A 19443-nucleotide genomic window follows, 5' to 3' on the forward strand; every position below is an offset into this window, starting at 1 on the left:
TTTAGGTAGATGCAAGATGTTTTAGGGTGCTGACAAATGAGAGTACTACTTGAACCACCAATTCACAGTTTGCAGTTTGAAACAACAAACATAATATCACCTTTGATATATAAATGGCAATTTAGAATAGTAAAGTAAAATTATTTAATTGTAATAGCTTATGGAGTTAAACCCAAATTAAACTGTACCTGTATCCTTGGGATAGCTCTTCAATGTGTTTGTTTTTTACAGCAGGTTTTCCTTTCTTTACAATAATGTATGGCCTGGTCAAGAAAAAAAAAAGAGAGCAGCTGGTTCAGTACAGTTCAAGCAAACAACAGGACAAAAACTGTACTTTGGGCTGATCTACAGAACAGTTAAGACTGGGAATTGCTGTAGAAAATGCAACAGAACAGACCACTCAGGTACAGTCAGGAGAATGCACAAATTTGCCAAAAGTCCATTATTAAGTCTCGCAGCATGTAAACATAAAAATAGTATATCCAGGGGGGGTTGGTATGTGTGAGCGGGGGGGGGGGGATTGACCCTATTATCATGGTGATTGCACCCTGCTTTAGGGATCCTATATCCCAGCATGCACCATCACATATCCCCCAGAGGAAACAAGCACACAAAGGGAAGTATGCAGGAAGCAAATGTCAAGAGCCGCAGCTATTCGAACTAGCTGGACCCTAGAAAGTGGAGAAAACAAACGCATGATACTTCCGAGCGAAGAAAGTCCTGCTAATTGTTGGAGGGGGCTAATTGCACCTCTTAAGCACTTGAGCAGTACACCTGAACAATACCCTACAGAGGAATGACTGGAAATCGAGGCTTGGCATCTTGCTATGGAAACATGCATCACCTATTGTAAGCCTTCAACGTGCTCACCATTGAGCAGAGACCTCCTTTAAACACTGCAATCATTGTTTACAGGAAGAGTACAAGCACGGACCTTGGCATGAGCCTTCTTACAAAGCGTGGCACAAGAACATAATAACAAAGAGCACAATGACATTGGATTTTTGGTGTTTTTTCCCCTCTTCTGCTCATGTTTGAAGGTAATAAATTAGTTCAACTTGGAAGTTTTAAGGTCCTAATAACAGAGAACTTCCTTCTGCATTTAAATTCCTTCCAGTTCTTTACCTGCACAGCCTCCCTCCATCAGAGGAGATGTACACACAGCGGTCAGTCAGGTTGGTGGAGATGGACACAAACTCATTAATGAACCCGGCTCGCCTCATCAGACGGAAGGTATTCACAAGGTTTGGGTGATCTCTGATGACCCCGAGGATGTTACCTGCCAAACATCAATGATGGTCTTTAATAAGTTCAAACATTGAGCACACAAAGGTATTATTTTTAAATCCCAAACGAAATACCAATTAATTTGTCAAACTTTCAATCCTCAGCAAAACCCGGTGCAGTTATCTTCAGTGTACATAAAGGGTTTATTCAGCCTACCATGAAGCACTGCATAATTAACACTAAAGCACAGGAAAGAAAGAGGGGGAAAAAAAACAGCAGGGGCCCAAAACACTTCAATTGCTCTACTGTACACAATATTGCACACCAGCAATAACCGATAAAAAAAAGAATTGTACAGTGTATGGTACTTTGATGCATATTGTTCTTACACAGAGAGCAGGGTTGTTTTTAGTTAATTGTTCTGAGCTGTGGAAAGACAGGGAGGGGGAAAGAAAAAAAAACGTTGAAAATGCCACGCTGGATTTTGTTTAAGTGCAAGTCCATACACGAGAAATGTGAGTGACACAGCCTCTTCAATTCATTCAGTTACATTTTCTAGGAAAATGGCAGAAAGAATAGGTTCCTAATAACTCTTGCCTACGAGAAAATCCTAAACACATTCATAAAAATGAGTGGAAAATGAACTATGTAAAAAGTCTGCCCCTCAGTGCTCGAAGATGTTCTCTTAAAAAATATAGCTTTTTCTAATAGTTGTACAAATTCATGGTAATTCTACAAACTTTTCTTAATACTTAATTCTTTGGAATATTTACTTACCTGTGGTCACTGTAATAAAAGTGAGCATTTAAATGCCCTGCAAGGCAAAGACCTACAATATTAGCATTTCCCTTAATCGCATGTATGTACCAATTATAAACACTTTGAAGACGGACATTACCATTCAGGAACACAAGGAAAACGTTAGGGTAAGACAGCTCTTCGCCACACAGGAGATTGACATCTTCCACTCCTAGGTTAAAGGCCAATTTGACAATCGGGCCGTCTTCCATGTCTGTGGTGATATGGGTCATCAAAGCCAGGTTTTTTACCAGACCGCAGGCCTATGAAACACACACACAATAAAAAAATAAACATTTCATAACACAGTAAATACTGGAAGTCCATTTTTCTCATTAAAATTGTTAACATATGGCACAGCAGTGCAACAGCGTTAACAAGGAGCATGGTTCTTCAAATCCAAGCCTGTAGGGCCACCAGCCAGAAGGTTGTATAGATCTCTTTAAATTATCGTTTGTCTTAACCATTAGACTAGTCTTAAATTGACCAGTCTAATGCAATTTAGTTAGTTGCATCAAAATTAAGACGGCCTTAGACAGCCTGAAAAGGTAGCCTTCTGACTCCCAGGTTAACTTATTTAAGTCTATCTTTTCAATTGACTATGACAACACTGTCACTGATGCTGACAGGCAGAGTCTCCCATTGGTTCACACAGCTCTCATACACCGGCAATCCCCCAAAACATTGGGACACCTCCACAAAGATTTCAATAACCAATCATGTGGTTTGTTTAATTTTTAGGGAGGTCTTCCTTCAGTAAGTGGACGTTTCCTCTTAAATATTTGTTGTAGCACATTACAGTGGCTCTCAAAAGATTTCACCCCCCTTGGACTTTCAAAAGCATCAATCAGTGGTAGGATATAAGAACATTTCCAAGGCATTGAATATTCCCCGGAGCACAGTAAGTCGATTATTAAGAAAGAGAGAATATGGCACAATGGTGAATCTGCCTAGATCAGGCCATCCTCAAAAACTGAGTATCTAGGCGTGAAGGACACTAGTAAGGGAGGCCACCAAGAAACCTATGGCAACTCTAAAGGAGTTGCAGTCTTCCACGGCTGAGCTGTGAGACACTGCATACTGTAACAATAGCCCGGGTGCTTCACAAAAGTGGCCTTTTTGAGAGAGTAGGAAAACGAAAGCCTTTGTTGATAAAATCTCACATCAAAGGCATGTGGGAGACTGAAACCAAGTGGAGGAAGATTCGATGGACTGATGAGACCAAAATAGAGCTTTTTGGCCTTAACGCTAAGCGCTATGTTTGGTGCAACACCACACATCATCCTGAGAACACCATCCCTACCGTGAAGCATGGTGGTGGCAGCATCATGCTATGGGGATGCTTCTCTGTATCGGGACATAGAAACCTTGTAAAGATAAATGCAAAATGGATGCACCAAAGTACAGAGAAATCCTGGAAGACAACCTGCTGAAGTTTGCAAGAGACCTGGGACTTGGAAGAAGATTAATCTCACAGCAGGACAATGCCACAAACATACAGCCAAAGCCACACTGGAGTGGCTTAAAAACAAAAAGGTCAATGTCCTGGAGTGGCCCAGTCAAAACCAAGACCTCAATCTAATTGAAAATATGTGGAAAGAGTTGAAAATCCATCCAACTTGATGGAGATTGAGCAATGCTGCAAAGAACAGCAATTTTTGCTCATATCCAGATGTGCAAAGCTGGTAGAGATGTATCCACATAGATTAATGGCTGTAATTGCTGTCAAAGGTGCCTATTGACTGACTTTTTATTAGTTAACCCAAATGTTAAGGTTACTGTGATCTGGTGTCTTTAATATTGTAACATTAAAAAATACACTGAACATCGGGATATATTCATCAAGGAGTTTACACCGATTCGCTATTTCCGACACTTTTTCTCTACTGAATAAAATACAAATTAAAATTAACATACATAATTCACCAGGCATACAGCATATTATGAGTAAGATGATTTTACTTGCATGAAACATGCTAAGTAAAAGCAATATAAACTGTGTGCTTGTTTAAAAAAAAAAAAAACATGGTTACTGTTCGAGACTGTATTTTGTTAAATGGACCTGTAAAAAAAAAAAAAGTAGGATTTTCATTCAAATCTATACACTAGTAGCTAATGTGACGTCATCGACACATTATGCAAATTAGCACCAACGAAGCTTTGCACCTTTGAAGATAAAAATCTACCTTTCGGGACAGCCCTAGATTTCATGGAAAAGTACAAGGGGGCGTGAATACTTTTGAGAGCCACTGTATTGCAGACCACACACAGAGGGTTGAAGCCGTTCACTTTGTTATTTTATCTCACGCCGTGTTTGACTGCATTAGTGCATGTTTCAGAAAATGTCGCCCAAAGAATATAATTTTTCTTCATTATATTCCAATAACGCAATTTTATAGAAGCGTCCGCCATGTTTTGTTTTTTTTTAATCTTCTTCAAGTGTCTTAAAATCCCCAAAATGAGTTGTATAGTTGACTAAGTAAGACCAGTCTAAGGAAAGATGGTTTTAACTTAGTGTTTATCATTTGTGTGACTTAAAATTATACTAAGACAAAGACTTAGACTATGTTTATGCAACCAGCCCCTGGTCACCATGAAGTAAAAGGACTGACACACAGTCATTACCTCTCCTTCAGGGGTGTCAGAGGGACACAGCATTCCCCACTGCGAGGGCTGCAGGGAGCGTGGGCCGCTCACTTTCCTTGTCTTCTCAAACTGTGAAGAGATTCTGGTCATCATGCCCAGGGCCGAGATGTAGGAGAGTCGAGACAGCACCTGGGTCACTCCCTGGCGGTCCATCTTAAACCTCTTCAGTGACCAGTTACCCTAAACAAAAGTTATGCACCAATAACGGATTGGTTTATCAGTTGTAACATGATTGTGCCCTGACAGTCCTTTACAATTGCTCTTAGGTAGTGTTTTAGATATTTATCTTTACTTAATCTGGTATGTAACTTGACTGACCGAAGAGCTCTGTAGTTCATTAGATTACTTATCAACTAAATGTAGTTTGTATCTGGTTAAAATCCATGAGCTAATAGATAAGGCAAGACTGATCCCAGTAGAACTAACAGAAGGCATATTTGTCTTCACCCCATTATAAAAGGCCGGGAACTCACTGTAGATATGGCGTTGACCATTCCGTTTGTGATCTGGTCCTGCCTCATGTGTTTCACCACGTCGAACTGCGCCGCTCTCTGCTTAGGGATGATCTGGTCAGAAATCTTCTTTAGCTCAGAGTTGAACTTTTTGAACAGGTCTTCAAACAAGAGGGACAGCAGCTGTGAAAAGACACGGATATAGTATGTGCCGTTAGAGAAAGAAATCAAATAATACAACAAAACATTAGGAACACCTGCGCTTTCCATAAAATAGAACCCTTTTGACACTCTGTAGAGTAAATGCTCCAGCAATTTGAGGCTATTTTGAAGGCAAAAGGTGGTGCAACTCAATATTAGGAATGTGTTCCTAATGTTTTGTAGACTGAGTCTTTATATGGCTGTGCTGTGTGTATTATATATGTCACTGGCAAATTAAGCAAGTACCCTCCTATTTGTAAAGCACCTGGGATCCTTCGGAATGAAAGGCATATACAGTTCTGTGCAAAAGTTTTAGGCAGGTGTGAAAAAATGCTGTGAAGTAAGAATGCTTTCAAAAATAGACATGTTAATAGATTATATTTATATTTATCAAAATGCAAAGTGAGTGAACAGAAGAAAAACCTGCATCAAATCCAAATTTGGTGTGACCACCCTTTGCCTTCAAAGTAGTATCAATTATTCTAGGTAGACTTGTACAAAGTCAGGGAATTTGTAGGCATATAGTCTGGTATACGATTAAACAATTACACCAAACAGGTGCTAATCATCAATTCAGCATGTAGGTTGAAACAAAATAATTAACTGAAACAGAAACAGCTGTGTAGGAGGAATAAAACTGGGTGAGGAACAGCCAAACTCAGCTAATAAGGTGAGGTTGCTGAAGACAGTTTACCGTCAAAAGTCATACACTATGGCAAGACTAAGCACAGCAACAAGACACAAGGTAGTTATACTGCATCAGCAAGGTCTCTCACAATAGATGAATATAATCTATTAACATGTCTATTTTTTAAAGCTTTCCTACTTTACAGCATTTTTTCAGTTTTCAAACTTTTGCACAGTACTGTACATACACCATTATATATGTATGAGAGGCATATGGTACGGACATATTTGTTTCATGCTGAATTCAAGCAAATTCTGGTGAAATGCACAACACCTGAAGTCAAGTGAACGCTATTCACAGACAGTCTATAAGGATAGGATTAAGGATTAATTCAAATAAAAATTTGATTGATGGCCTGCATATTTTCATATTTTTTCTTATTTACTAGAGGTGCAATTGCCTCATTTAATTTAATGCAAAACCCAAGCCAGGCCCAACAGTTACATTAAAGGGTTAGGCGAGGGTGGACAGGGGCTTTTGAGCTGGACATGGCACAGACTCACGGTTTGTTGTATATGGTCAGTCTCTGCAATGCCGAGATTTTGACAAGTGTCAGGCAGGATCTGACTGTAACAAGTTGGAAGTAGCCTTTATAAAGCTTTGGACTACTGAAAATGCCCCCAGTATAGGTCTTATATAATCAATTAAAAGCAGAGGAGGGAGGAAGATTGCATATTTATATGTCTGTGTGTGTATGCTCCAGTCTCTCTTTGGTTGTGGTAACAAGCAAGTATTTAATAAGGGAGTGGAAAGTTCATAACAAAATTCATTTTTTCTTTCCTTATCGAAAGTCGGCTTCAAGGCAGAAATCCTTTCCAACGAACAGAAAATCTTTCCCTGACAGCCCAATCAATAGCATTTACATACATCAAAATAAGCGGCTGCAAAATTAATAAAGAAATTAAGCTTCTGCAATACAGTTGCGCCAATTAGCTGAATGTCAGGGAATTCTAATTAGAGCGCCTTGAGACTGCTGTTTTTAGCATTTAAGCCTATTGAGAGTGCCCAAAGTCTCCCTTTTCACAAGCGAGCTGGTTTGGCGAAATTAAAAGACTTTAGGCAGCTGTAATTACATTATCAGAGCAGGGCGGGGATTAGACAATCTCTGAAGTCAAGGCGGCTTTCTTTTGTCATGTAGTGGAAATCCCCATGCTTTCCAGGGTGTTGGGAGCTTGGTAGCGTTCCATATCTCCGGCTGACAAAAGAAGCTTGCATTTGGAATATGTAAAAAATGAAAATAATAATAATAATAATAATAATAAAAATAAAAACGACAAAGGAAAGGAAGGGGAAAAAAAAAAAAAAAAACACTCCTGATATAATGAACACATTAGACAGCTTAAACAAAAGGAGCGGGCCAGAGATTAATTCTGAATGAAGCAGGTTCTGCCAACACCTCTGCTGGCATCAGTTTCTGATCTGTCCTCAAGTGGGATCCACGGCTATGGAAGCAGGCCCATGATAAAGGAGGTCTGGTTCATGATTACAGCTCAATTATCTAAAGGTGAGGCATACGCAGATTCCTCCAATTGCCCCTCGGGGTGTGAAATTAGTACAGATTGTTCCTGCATTGTTTTTCCTTTTTGAAATAAACAGTCCTTTTAAAATCTTTTTTTCCTCTTCTTTCTTCCCCACTTTGACAGACAAACAGCTTTTCCCATGAGGTGTGGGTTTTTCATCAGTGATGGGATTAATAGATTCTAGGGTGTCTGAAAAGGCTGCCCATTTAGCTACAGAGCAAAACTGCTAGCCATTTACAGACGCATAAAATAGATGGTTTGCACGACACTGAAAATGGGCCCCTTTTGTCTTAATATGTTTTAATCCAGCAGAATTAAACACCGTCAATCATGCTTAAATTAATTAGGAACAGCATGAAATAAAACAGTCAGACAGAGATCCAAAAGGTTTCTTTTTTGTTTTTTTTATCTAAACTGCATGGTGCATGGCATTGTATTAAAGAGTTTTTGTTTTTATTTTTATTTTTTTTTTTATTTTACGTATGGTCTTGTGCAAGTAATCACAAAAGCCTTGTCTACTTCACGGTTTGTTGGTTAGCTTTTAACATAGCTGTTTTGTTCACCCTTTTGTTTCATGTTCATATCTGAAAATAAAAGAGTTTCTCTAATCCATCAAATGCATGATATATTTGGGGTCAAAGCATCAGAGAACAGAACAACGACCAACACATTGTTAAATGTATTATAAATACACACAAGTGTACTCATACACTTTTGAATACTAATGTAAAGTGAGTTTTGAAAAGCCAGAAGAACGGGAGATGGGCAAAAAACTGTCTTTGTAAACTAACAAAACCAGAGGCACCATTTCTGATCCGGATCAAATGCATTGATACATTTGAATAGGATCAGTGGTGTCACGGCTACACTGCCATTTGATCATAATAAACTCTCAGCAGATTCAGGGGTTTTCACATGCGCACTAGCAAAGGTTTAATCTGCAGTGTATTTTATAAGTTATATGACCTTTTTTTGTGTACTTGTGTAGACAAATTAGACCGATTTATTTATATAACTTCTAAAACTTGCCCAGAAAAGCATTCCCAACATTTCTATTAACTTTACATCTTAATCTTAGAGGAGGATGTTAAATGACTTGAATTCTTAATAAAGTGGTACATGGCACCACCAATGCATTTGATCCGGATCAGAAATAGCAGTGTAAATGCACCTATTATGAAGTTACAAAGATGAAGATACAAATGTGAATACGCAATCAAACACAGAAATCTACACTTATTCATCTGAACTAAGGGGCAGAGCCGTTTATAATAACGATGAATATTGGTCAACAAACTACAGATTTATAGTTCCGTATCATCTTTCAAAACATGTTATGACTGCGCTTTAAAAGCAGATATGCAAGCAGTTAACAGTTCATAAATCATTATTATTTGAATACCAGAATAAGACGATACCCACCTGCCCAGCTAATTCCAGACGCTTGTTGCCATAGTAGTCCCGGTCATCCACCTTGTTTTCCCCTTGAGCCAAAATCACCCTGCGGACCATCACAGCCAGGTAAATGCACTTTGCCCGGAAGTTAAACTCTTTCACCTAGAAAATGAAGAGGCAAAAAAAAAAAAAAATCAAGAATGCCATAAGAAAAGTTTCTACTCACAGTTCCATCCTAAGCCTGTTTTGTATGCATTTGCCCGTTACATGGATTGTGTGTATTTGGCCATAATGAATCCCAATGAAAATAGTAGCCAATATGTATCAGTGTAAAAAAATCTGTTGACTTGCTGTCTAGGTGCCACCTTTTCTTGTGTGCCAATATCAAAAGATGTTACAGTTAAATGCAGCGTCTCTCACGCAAGCAGCACTTACAGGCACGTGGGTCAGAATGGTGGAGGCCAACAACTCTCTGGCTTCTTCCATCTTGGTTTTCTTGGGTCCTCCCCACATTCGCTGCCGGCGGACTTTATTGCCGATGTATTTCAGTGCCTGTAAAATCATAGTTACATATGAACAAGGTGAGTGAGGAAGAAGAAAGCAAAAGAGGGAACGATGCAAGGGAACATGCAGTGACTGACATCAGCTGATAAACTTCACCTACTTGGGGTGTAGAGTATATTTTTGGACAGGTGTGTATGAAAGATAAGTTGTGATCTTATTCCAACAGAGTTCATCACAGGAGTGAGAACTTGGCAACTTCTCAAGTAGTACTAAAAACATTTGTAGCATTTATGAATACACAAATTTTGTAAAAAATTTGAACAAAAGAATATACAAATTTGCCACTACCAATGCAGCATCGAAAACTGGAAGTGGTTATAATATATGCAGTTTTACAGGCAGTAAGTGAGGAGGGGAGATTTCTTAATTTTAGGTTTGAAGACAGAGAAGGTACTGTAGGGGCTACACAACATATTTTATAACATTTTATAACAAATAGAATCAAATAAGAGTGATATTTACAGGGGAGTAATTCAAAAACTCTTGATTAGGACAAACGTGGAACTAAGCAGACAGAGGTCAGAGCTGTTTGACACAAATTAGGCCTTCTGCATTTCTATAACTATTCCTGTTACTAAAGGGAGGTTTTATAAATAATTGTGAGGCCTGGACATCCCTGCTTTCCCAAAATACACTTCTACTAGCAGTTCAGCTCTTGAAGGTGCTTAAATCAAGACTTAACAATCCATTCAACACATGTATTCTTTTAAGAGGGGAAAGGACAAAACCACAGACAGCAGAGCAACTTAGTCCTACATTTCTTTTTAGGATTATTGAGACACATCTAGGTTGGAAACTGAGAATTTAGGTAAGCTTAACTTATTTATTTCCGTATGTGGACAGTCAAAGCAAATATCCAAAGCTACTGCTGGATGAGGGTTCACATTTGTGTTCTTCCTTTTTAATTCTATTTAATTCTATTTTTAAGCTATTCCCACAGAGGGTAGCCTACCTGCGTCTGTGTGAAGATCTGTGCTTTTTGACACTCCTCCAGGCTGGGGGCAAAGGCTGCCATGACGTGCTCCTCTGTGCCAATCATCTGGACAATCTCCTGGTCACTCTCCACCCCCATGGCCTACGGACGACGGGAGGGATGAAGATGGGTGTTTGCACAATGACATTTGCTTATGCTAATAGAGTATTGTGTGAGCAGCTCTCCACTGGCGCCCAGACTGGTGCTCTTCCCCCTGTCTGTGCCATCTGCTTCTGGCAGCGCTGCCCTCCTCAAGAAGAGCTGGGAAATTCATTCCACGTATACAAGTGCAAGGCAAACAAACTTATGGAGAAGTTTTACATTGTTGTTCACCCCTGCTTCTACACAGTCCACCAGTACTGTGAACGTATTCCCATTCTGACACATTGGAGTATTTGCATAGCTTACAGCTCTGTGCGCCAGAGGAAGGCTGATTGAACAAATCCCTGGCTTACTGTCGAGTAACTACATTAGCTTATTGAACTGGAAGTCTCTGGGCATGGGAGGCAAAGCAGTGTGTTCAGCCTGGAAAATAAATCATTCTAAACACCTAAGCACCTAATCTTAAAATGTTCTATCAAACTAATTTAACCACTTTTCCAGAAAGGGCAGTCCTCCCCCAAAAAAACTTTGAAACTGTGGTAATTTGTAACTTGGGTTTTAGATTGTAGTAGTTTAAGGTTACATCAGGTAAATTATTTAAAAAACTTAAATGATATTAAAAAACACAGAGAGCATACTGAGATTTCCCCACCCTGGTCACACTGGGGCCTTTTGGACATGCACAAAGTGAGACATTAACTTCTAACTGAAGTGTCTTCTTGTTTGTGGCTCTTACTATCTGCCAGAGGATACCTTCATGCATTCCTGCTCACCTCCCGTCGTGCCCTGTTTAATCAAGCCAGCTTGACATTAAACAAGTGTTAAACAGTTTAGTGAAATTTGCCGCTGAGCTGCAGGGGTACAGAGGGTGTCAGCAGTGCATTGTTGCTCCAGAATGGGCCCTAGCCTGCCACCACGTGTCACACTGTGGAAAAGCAGCATCCAAATACAGAACACCTCACCTAGGTGGAACGTGTAATTTATTTATTTATTTACTTTAAGTTGCCATTTTCCTTTTCTATGGTTCTCCACAAGCATGCATAATGATATTCTAATAATATTCTAATACAACTCTCTTGAACTAACTCGAAGTTAAAGAACCAAAGTGCTTAGGATAATCATTACAATCTCACTATATTAAACTGAGAATGCAGGCATTTTTAACTCAATCCTCTGGTTACTTTAGGCATTTTTAGTTCAACACACATGTATTAAAACCAGCAAGTGTAACTTGACAGATTATCCAGTATGATACAGTTTAAGCCAAGCATTAGAACAACTGTCATTGTGTTACCACAGAAGGAACTGCAGTAGAACCGCAAGCTGAACATACAAGCATAGTCTGTAAACAAATAAAGGGATTACTGGTTATCATTGAGGATTAAAACACCTCTCCAAGGAAACAAGTAATGCACTAGTCATGAACAGGGTTTTTATACGTTTCTTAGCACATTCATTTTGTAATTATTATTTTTTTAAGATGAAGTAAAATAATGTAGAAACTCTCTTTAACTTGGACCCAATACTGGACATGTAAGCATAAAATCAAGCTACCTTAAAGGGGCCTAGACAAAGATGGATATTTCTTATTTTCCCAGTGGATTCTATATACGTTTTCCTAACAGTAAAGTGAGATGCCCTATACAGTTGGCATGGTTAGTTTGGGATTTAATGTAGTAGTTTTGTACTTCTTAAACACAAGTCTTTACAAACAGGGAACATAAATGATTTCCACACAGAACACTTCATGTATCCAGTTGAGAAATATGAGAACAGACTGCCCCCTTCTGGTGCACAGATGTAAAAACCGGTAACAACTCAGCCAATGTCTCCTGGACATTACAACACAATTACTTTTAAGCACTTTGCAGTTGCACTAAAATGTATATAATAATTAAACACTGGACAAATGGATAAACCACATTGTACCTTGAAGATAATGGCAATGGGTGCGTCCTCAGAAAGAGTGTTGTGTCTCAGGTAAAACCGTCCTTGTTTCACTGCCATGTTGGTTCTGCTTTTCTTCTCATGTGTGGAACTGCAAAACACATAAAACGGTGTGAGAAAGGGGCGCGAGACGCAGGCAAACACATAATCAGAAGCTGAACTGTGGCATTTCTACACTGGGTTTAGAGGAACGACATGCAGATTATATAGTGGGTCCGGACTAAAGATACGACATATTAGTAACTGTCCTTTCAAAAGGGTGGCATGTTAGCTTATAGGAATGTGGCAAACTACATAAACACTTTGTTTAAATTCAAAGTTAAACACTGCAGGGGAAAATCTGAGAAAGTATTTGAAAATGTCATGTACCTAGTGCATCACTAGGAATATTTTAATTTGCAAAATGGTACCTGGTTACAGAGGCCCCCACAGCCCCTTTCCTGTCTGCCTCCACTATAATTCGGTTTTTGGACAGCTGCTCCTGTATCAGGATGACCTTTTCTTGACCCTTCACGATGAAGTAACCACCTGCAAAACAAGTTTTGAGAAACATCTATCAACAGAAATGAATATATTCTAAATCTCTAGCCAGAAAATGGTTTCCACTTAATATCCTAGCAGTTATTGTGAAATCACTCTCATTAGCGTTGTTGGTCACTGTGTGGATTATTGCTCTAGATGACTCAGATAACACAATCTGAATTGGACATGAAACCACTAAAGCATATCTTCAAAACTCTGGGTAAACACACAAGGTGTTCAGGGACAGAGGTGGTAGATACATTGTAAATAGCAGAAGGAAAAACACTATGTAGTTGAACGCACTACAATGAGCTCAAATTCTCAAAAATATATCCCTCCCCCTCTAAATAGAAACCATTAGCATTTTCAGGGGCTGTCGGCTAACAGTTTTCCTGTGGTAGAGAGAGCAGGAACCTGGGTCAAGCGGACACTCGTTCAGTTTGGAGAACTCGGCAGGAGACTTTCCGGTCAGGACACAGTTGGAGCTGCGCAGCATGATGGGCATTCTGGCAGAAACAATTACAAATAATAATAAAAGTAATGTAAACACCAAAATTCACATTCCAACTGTGTTCTTCATTTAGCATACTGAACATATTAAACCAACAAACTAAAACTCTAATACAGGTGAGGATTTAATAAGACCTATATAACCTACTGAATTGTGTCCTTCAAGATCTACAAATCACATTGCACGACCTTCTTGAAATATGCCAATTACAGGTGTAGATTCACATCCCATGATGTCTACCTTCTCACATGGTGTAAAAATACGTCACCTTCCAATGGGCAGAGCATTTCGGATGATCCTCTGACTTCCACGGGTATATTCAATGTCCACAGTAATGGGGGCAGAGTAGGTCATATCCCTAAGGCGGCACTGGAAGTAAAGGGAGCGGAGACGCATTAACCCAGAGAAAATCCGGAACCCCAAATTCAGTTCTCTCAAAGGTCTGGAACCCATATCACAGGGTACAGCACAGCATGTTCACGTTTATGTCAATGAGGCTGAGCAAATAATGACTCACAACAGCTACTCTTCTCGCAGGGAACTGAATAATGAGAAAGAAGCTTTACCTCATGAGGAGACACAGGTCTGGTTACATTGAAGCTTTCTTCGACGTCAGGCATTCCAACGTAAATATTGAGGTACCTGGAACACAAAGATCATAATTATGCTTATCCTTATGATTATTACATACCCACCAACTATTTCACTTCATTTTCAGAGAACCACTCTAAAGGGTATACACTTACTTCAAATACCACATTGGATCAGCATCACTGGTAATCTTTTCATTCGCTTTCATGATTTTCTTGATCTGCAACAGACAGCACAAAAGCTCTCAAAATCTGCAGATCTTAAAACATCTCTATCGATAATTGGTTTAACAAAGAGACTTACCTCTACATTAATAAAATAATTGAACGAGTCAATGTGCTGTTTAACCAGCCCTTTCACCTAAAAAGAAAAATACAAAACGAAAAGCAACAGAAATGTAACAAGAGATGCTTTGTGCAACAGTTATTTCCCAATGTAAGTAGAGGAGAGCAAGGAATTTTCTTCAAGTAGCCTAACAGGCTCATTTGAATCTCATAACCCAAATACTGGGCCACAAACTAAATTTACATCTGACACAAAGAAGATTTGTATCCTAACTGACTAATCTTCATAGGACCAGTGGAAATTAGGGTGTTTGAAACCACACATACAACAGCAAGGAGTCTTACGTGTACATAACAAAATATACCAATCCTATCTAAAACATATCGTATAATAAAAAATAATAAAAATGACAAGCTGGGGAGTTTTCTGTCCACATTCAAACCCTTGGGATGTCGAGAGTACTTCCAGTAATGCAATGTGAAATGTGTGTGTTTAAATGAATAAATCCTACCTTCAGAAAGGCTGGCAGCAGCTTCCATTTTTCCTAAAGGACGAACAAAACAGAAAAATGTAAAGGAAAGGATAACAGTAGATATTTGAAAATTATTATCATATAATCTAGGGTCTGTTTAAATTCAGAGGTATACAGCTCCAAGGTGAGACTCAGCTGTAATGTGGGATTAACTGACTGTTTTAAGATACCACGGGTGTTAAAAACTGCAACCATTTATACTACCCGTTGAATTACATTTAATGTTTTTATCCTAACGATTTGTTCTCTAACGACGTTTACAAATACTGGAGAAACTTAGCTTCCAGTACAGTTCTTTAAAATATATATTTTAATAAACATGTATACAAGTGGAAGAGTCGTTTTTCTGTTATAACTAACATACTACACATAATACTAAAGAAAAATGTTACGTTTCCATTTCATGCCGGATTTTCTTCTGAAGACGGGTGCTGTGTATTAATCAATGAGAACAATAATAATCAATATTAAATAGTCCTTATGTTTCCATTGCTCAGAAAAAGTGTCTTCCTACCTCTACTGTATTCACAGGAGCAGCGAGCTGCTGGGGGCCCAAATCCCCAAACTCCTCGGCCAAAATATCCATATTATTTTAACTAACAAAACCGTCCTGACTTAATTTAACACAAATCACATTTTCAACATAACCATATCACCACACGGAAGACAAAATATACACGTGAATACAAACGGTCCCCTCTTGTAAAACCGACCGTGCGGAAACACGGGTGAAACAATGGTTCCTACTGCACTTACCCTCGAATAGGAAGTGTTATGATTACACTACTGCCCAGATGTAGTGTTTTTGAAGATACTGTAATTATGTGTTTATTAGCGTTTTGCCAAGTTGAAGAGGAATTAACAGGGCACGTTGTGGACAAAAGGATACTCTGTCTAGGATTAATTTCCCTGTAATGTAAATATGACATAACTGTATCAGTGAAACTACCTGTTTGGGAGTCAACACTCTGAAAATGCATTTTGTATTTATAAAGAAGATATCTTATGCAATGGATATGGTCATAATTTAAATATACCACTGTACACAAGATAAATATATATTGTGTATAGTCATTTAATATACGTTGTTGTGTTCCTCAAACCATTCCTGAACCATTTTTGCTTTGTGGCAGGGCGCATTAACCTGCTGAAAGAGGCCAATGCCATCAGGGAATACCTTGTCCAAAGGGTGTACATGGTCTGCAACAATGCTTAGGTAGGAGGTACATGTCAAAGTAACTTCCACATGAATGGCAGGACCCAAGGATTCCCAGCAGAACATTGCCCAAAGCATCACACTGCCTCCACTGGCTTGCCTTCTTCCCATAGTGCATCCTGGTGCCATGTGTTCTCCAGGTAAGCGACGCACACGCACCCGGCCATCCACATGATGTAAAAGAAATTGTAATTCATCCACCTTTTTCCATTGCTCCGTGGTCCAGTTCTGATGCTCACGTGCCCATTGTAGGTGCTTTCGTCAGTGGACAGGGGTCAGCATGGGCACCCTGACTGGTCTGCGCTACGCAGCCCCATACGCAACAAACTGCGATGCACTGTGTGTTCTGACACCTTTGTATCAGAACCAGCATTCACTTTTTCAGCAATTTGAGCTACAGTAGCTCGTCTGTTGGATCGGACCACAAGGGCCAGCCTTCGCTGCCCACATGCATCAGTGAGCCTTGGCCACCCATGGTTCACCGCTTTTCCTTCCTTGGACCACTTTTGATAGGTACTGACCACTGCAGACCGGGAACAGCCCACAAGAATTGTTCCTCATCTTGTATAATGCTCTCTTTAAAACTACTTGAGATGGCAGCTATAAAACCAATAGAAAACGTGTTCAAGAAATAAAGGGTTTTATTGCATATAGTGCATATAGCAACAGATATTTTTACATTTTGTTTTCAAAACACAGAGTTGTTTTACTCTTCAGTTTGAAAGGTGCTAAACTGTTTTGATAAATAATGAAAAATAAATAAAACACATTAAATTCAGTGTTTACAGGCTTTTCTACATCAAATAGCTTCATCGGCAGTCCAATACTGGACTATGAAGGTAGAATGTTTTATTTCTGAACTGAGATAGACAATACGAGAATGTATATTATTATTGTTATTTATTTCTTAGCAGACGTCCTTGTCCAGGGCAAATTATAAGAGCAATAGTAGCATAGTAGCACAATATTTACATGTCCATGCTCACTGGATCCAATGCATCCAAACTTTACGTGCGTGAAAATAGAAGAAGATGAGTTTGAGGATATTGCCTTTTCCACCACCACAGACGACTCTCTGTGTGATGAAGTGTCTCCTGTCTTGAATGCCTTGAAGCCCAATTTCCATTTGTGTCCCCGGGTGCGTGTGTCTCTGCTGATCTGGAAAAGCTCCTCTGGTTTGATGTGGTCAATCCCTTAAATGATTTTTGAAGACTTGAATCAAGTCCCCATGTAGTCTCCTCTGTTCCAGGGTGAAAAGGTTCAGTTCCCTCAGTCTCTCAGTAGGACATTCCCTTGAGACCTGGAATTAGTCTGGTTGCTCTCCTCTGAACTGCCTCTAGAGCAGTGATATCTTTCTTGAATTATGGAGCCCAGAAATGAACACAGTATTCCAGATGAGGTCTAACTAGTGCATTGTACACATTAACATTACTCTTAACATTACTTCCCTTGTTTTAAATTCTACACTTTTGACAATAGTTTCAGAGAATCCTCAGTTTCAGCCAGGAGACACAGTGACCAGATCCCATTCCCATTCCTATTTTTTGGGGGAAGATATCTGCTGCTACATGCTGCCATGGTCTTGATGGCAATGCTGTCGTCAGTAAAGGCTCTGGTCTGGCCTGTGATTTTCGTATGCAGATCTCGCATCTTTCCACTAGTTCACGCACCTGTCTTGCTATTTCTGGCCACCAGATCGACTCCTGAGCTCTTGCTCTTGTTTACATGTGTTGTCATTGTTCTGGGCTTCTCTTATTTGTTCCAGTTTTGTTTTTGTGGCAGGTACATGCTGCACAATGTAGTCAACAATTGACACTCTTTTTCCATCAGCTTCTCTTCTGTTGTCAACTCTGTTTGCAGAGGTGCCCTTGACAGGGTGTCTGCTGTTATTAGGTGTTTCCCCAGCATATGCACTATTTTATAGCTGAATCTGAGTAGTCTTAGTCTGAATCTAAGAATTTTCTGTGGCAAGTCACCCAAGGACCTAGACCCTAGCAGTGAGACCAGGGGTTTGTGACCTGTTCTGATTGTAATCTAGTTCCAGAAGATACACACTCAAGCTTTCGCTTGCCCATGTCACCGCTAAAGCTTCCTTCTCTATTTGTGCATATCTGCATTCTGTGTCAGTTAAGCTTCTGGAAATTAATACAATTGTTCTCCACACTCCCTCTGTCAGTACTGCACCTAGGCCTTACATGGGGTTCTTGCACCATTTTTAAAGTCAAATTCCATGCTTTTTAAGACATTTTTAAGACCTCAACAAATATAATTTAGGACCCAAAAAATGCCTAAACAACGAAAAGATGACACGCAGCCAGACGTCAACGTCTGTAGCTAGCTAACGTAACATAAATGTAAAACTTATATTAATGGCAGAGTCTCTCATTGTCTAATACTAAGTTAACCCTCAGAGGACTGAGACAATTTTTCCTGTTTTTACCACTTTTACATTCTAGCTAATAAACAATGTGCATATGCTTATAAACCACAAAGTGCTTTATATCTATTTTTTCAGAACAACCTCTGCTAAATTCATTTTTCATGTATAATGTACTCTTAGGACACTATTTGAGTGAACAATGTGCAATAATAAAATAACAGAATTCATTTTTTTATTATTATTATTGATTTGACACCCCACACAGTAATAGTGAACAGTTAGGACATACTCTTCAAAGCCTTAGGTATTGAAATATGCATTTTATTTCAATAAACTATATACATAACCTTGAAATAATGCAACTTTTTTTTTAAACTGACCCAGGAGAACATTGAGATCCTATTTTCCCTGAGTTATTCAGGTCCCTCAGACATGCCACTGAGCAAAGTGGCAGAGGGGCACCTTGCATGCCAGTGAGTCTTGTTATATATTCTGCTGACCTCACAATCTTGATCGCCTTCGGTTTTCATTCCTGGGAAAAAATAATCTAATTTTCTCGCACTTTTCTTTGGCGTAGACCCCACTTTTACATCATTTCCCTGGGCAGTTAGAAGTTCATAAAGGGGTTTAGCAAGCTTAGAGAAGTCTTTAACATACTTTCGGTAATAGCCTAACAATCCCAACAGTTTGCACAGCTCTCCCACAGTAGCAGGGACTTTGCCTTTTAGAGATTGGACTGCTGCAATGTCTTTTGGGTCCATCTTACACCCCTCAGCTGATACAATTCTACCCAGATAACGCACTTCTCTTTTAAATAACTCACATTTGGTGGGTTTGAGTTTAATACCACTCTGTTTCAACCTGTGTAACACCTGCATCACATGCTTAACATG

General features: G+C 39.3%; 1 protein-coding gene across 1 annotated transcript in view; it reads right to left on the reverse strand.

Moving 5' to 3' along the window:
* The window catches only part of polr3b (polymerase (RNA) III (DNA directed) polypeptide B), a 28572-nt gene extending 12932 nt beyond the window's left edge, over positions 1–15640 (reverse strand). The window contains exons 1-17 of the mRNA XM_066705415.1: positions 15469–15640; positions 14934–14966; positions 14441–14497; positions 14293–14357; positions 14113–14188; positions 13815–13915; positions 13450–13541; positions 12924–13041; positions 12496–12604; positions 10444–10566; positions 9363–9479; positions 8955–9089; positions 5145–5306; positions 4651–4851; positions 2126–2288; positions 1126–1279; positions 189–263 (exon numbers count right to left, since the gene is read on the reverse strand). Of these exons, the coding sequence (XP_066561512.1) occupies positions 189–263; positions 1126–1279; positions 2126–2288; positions 4651–4851; positions 5145–5306; positions 8955–9089; positions 9363–9479; positions 10444–10566; positions 12496–12604; positions 12924–13041; positions 13450–13541; positions 13815–13915; positions 14113–14188; positions 14293–14357; positions 14441–14497; positions 14934–14966; positions 15469–15540 (1853 nt within the window). The 5' untranslated portion in view covers positions 15541–15640. The remainder of the gene's footprint in view (positions 1–188; positions 264–1125; positions 1280–2125; positions 2289–4650; positions 4852–5144; positions 5307–8954; positions 9090–9362; positions 9480–10443; positions 10567–12495; positions 12605–12923; positions 13042–13449; positions 13542–13814; positions 13916–14112; positions 14189–14292; positions 14358–14440; positions 14498–14933; positions 14967–15468) is intronic.
* Between the last annotated feature and the right edge of the window lie 3803 nt (positions 15641–19443).

The sequence above is a fragment of the Amia ocellicauda genome, chromosome 5 (assembly GCF_036373705.1).
Source record: "Amia ocellicauda isolate fAmiCal2 chromosome 5, fAmiCal2.hap1, whole genome shotgun sequence".
NCBI lineage: Eukaryota > Metazoa > Chordata > Actinopteri > Amiiformes > Amiidae > Amia > Amia ocellicauda.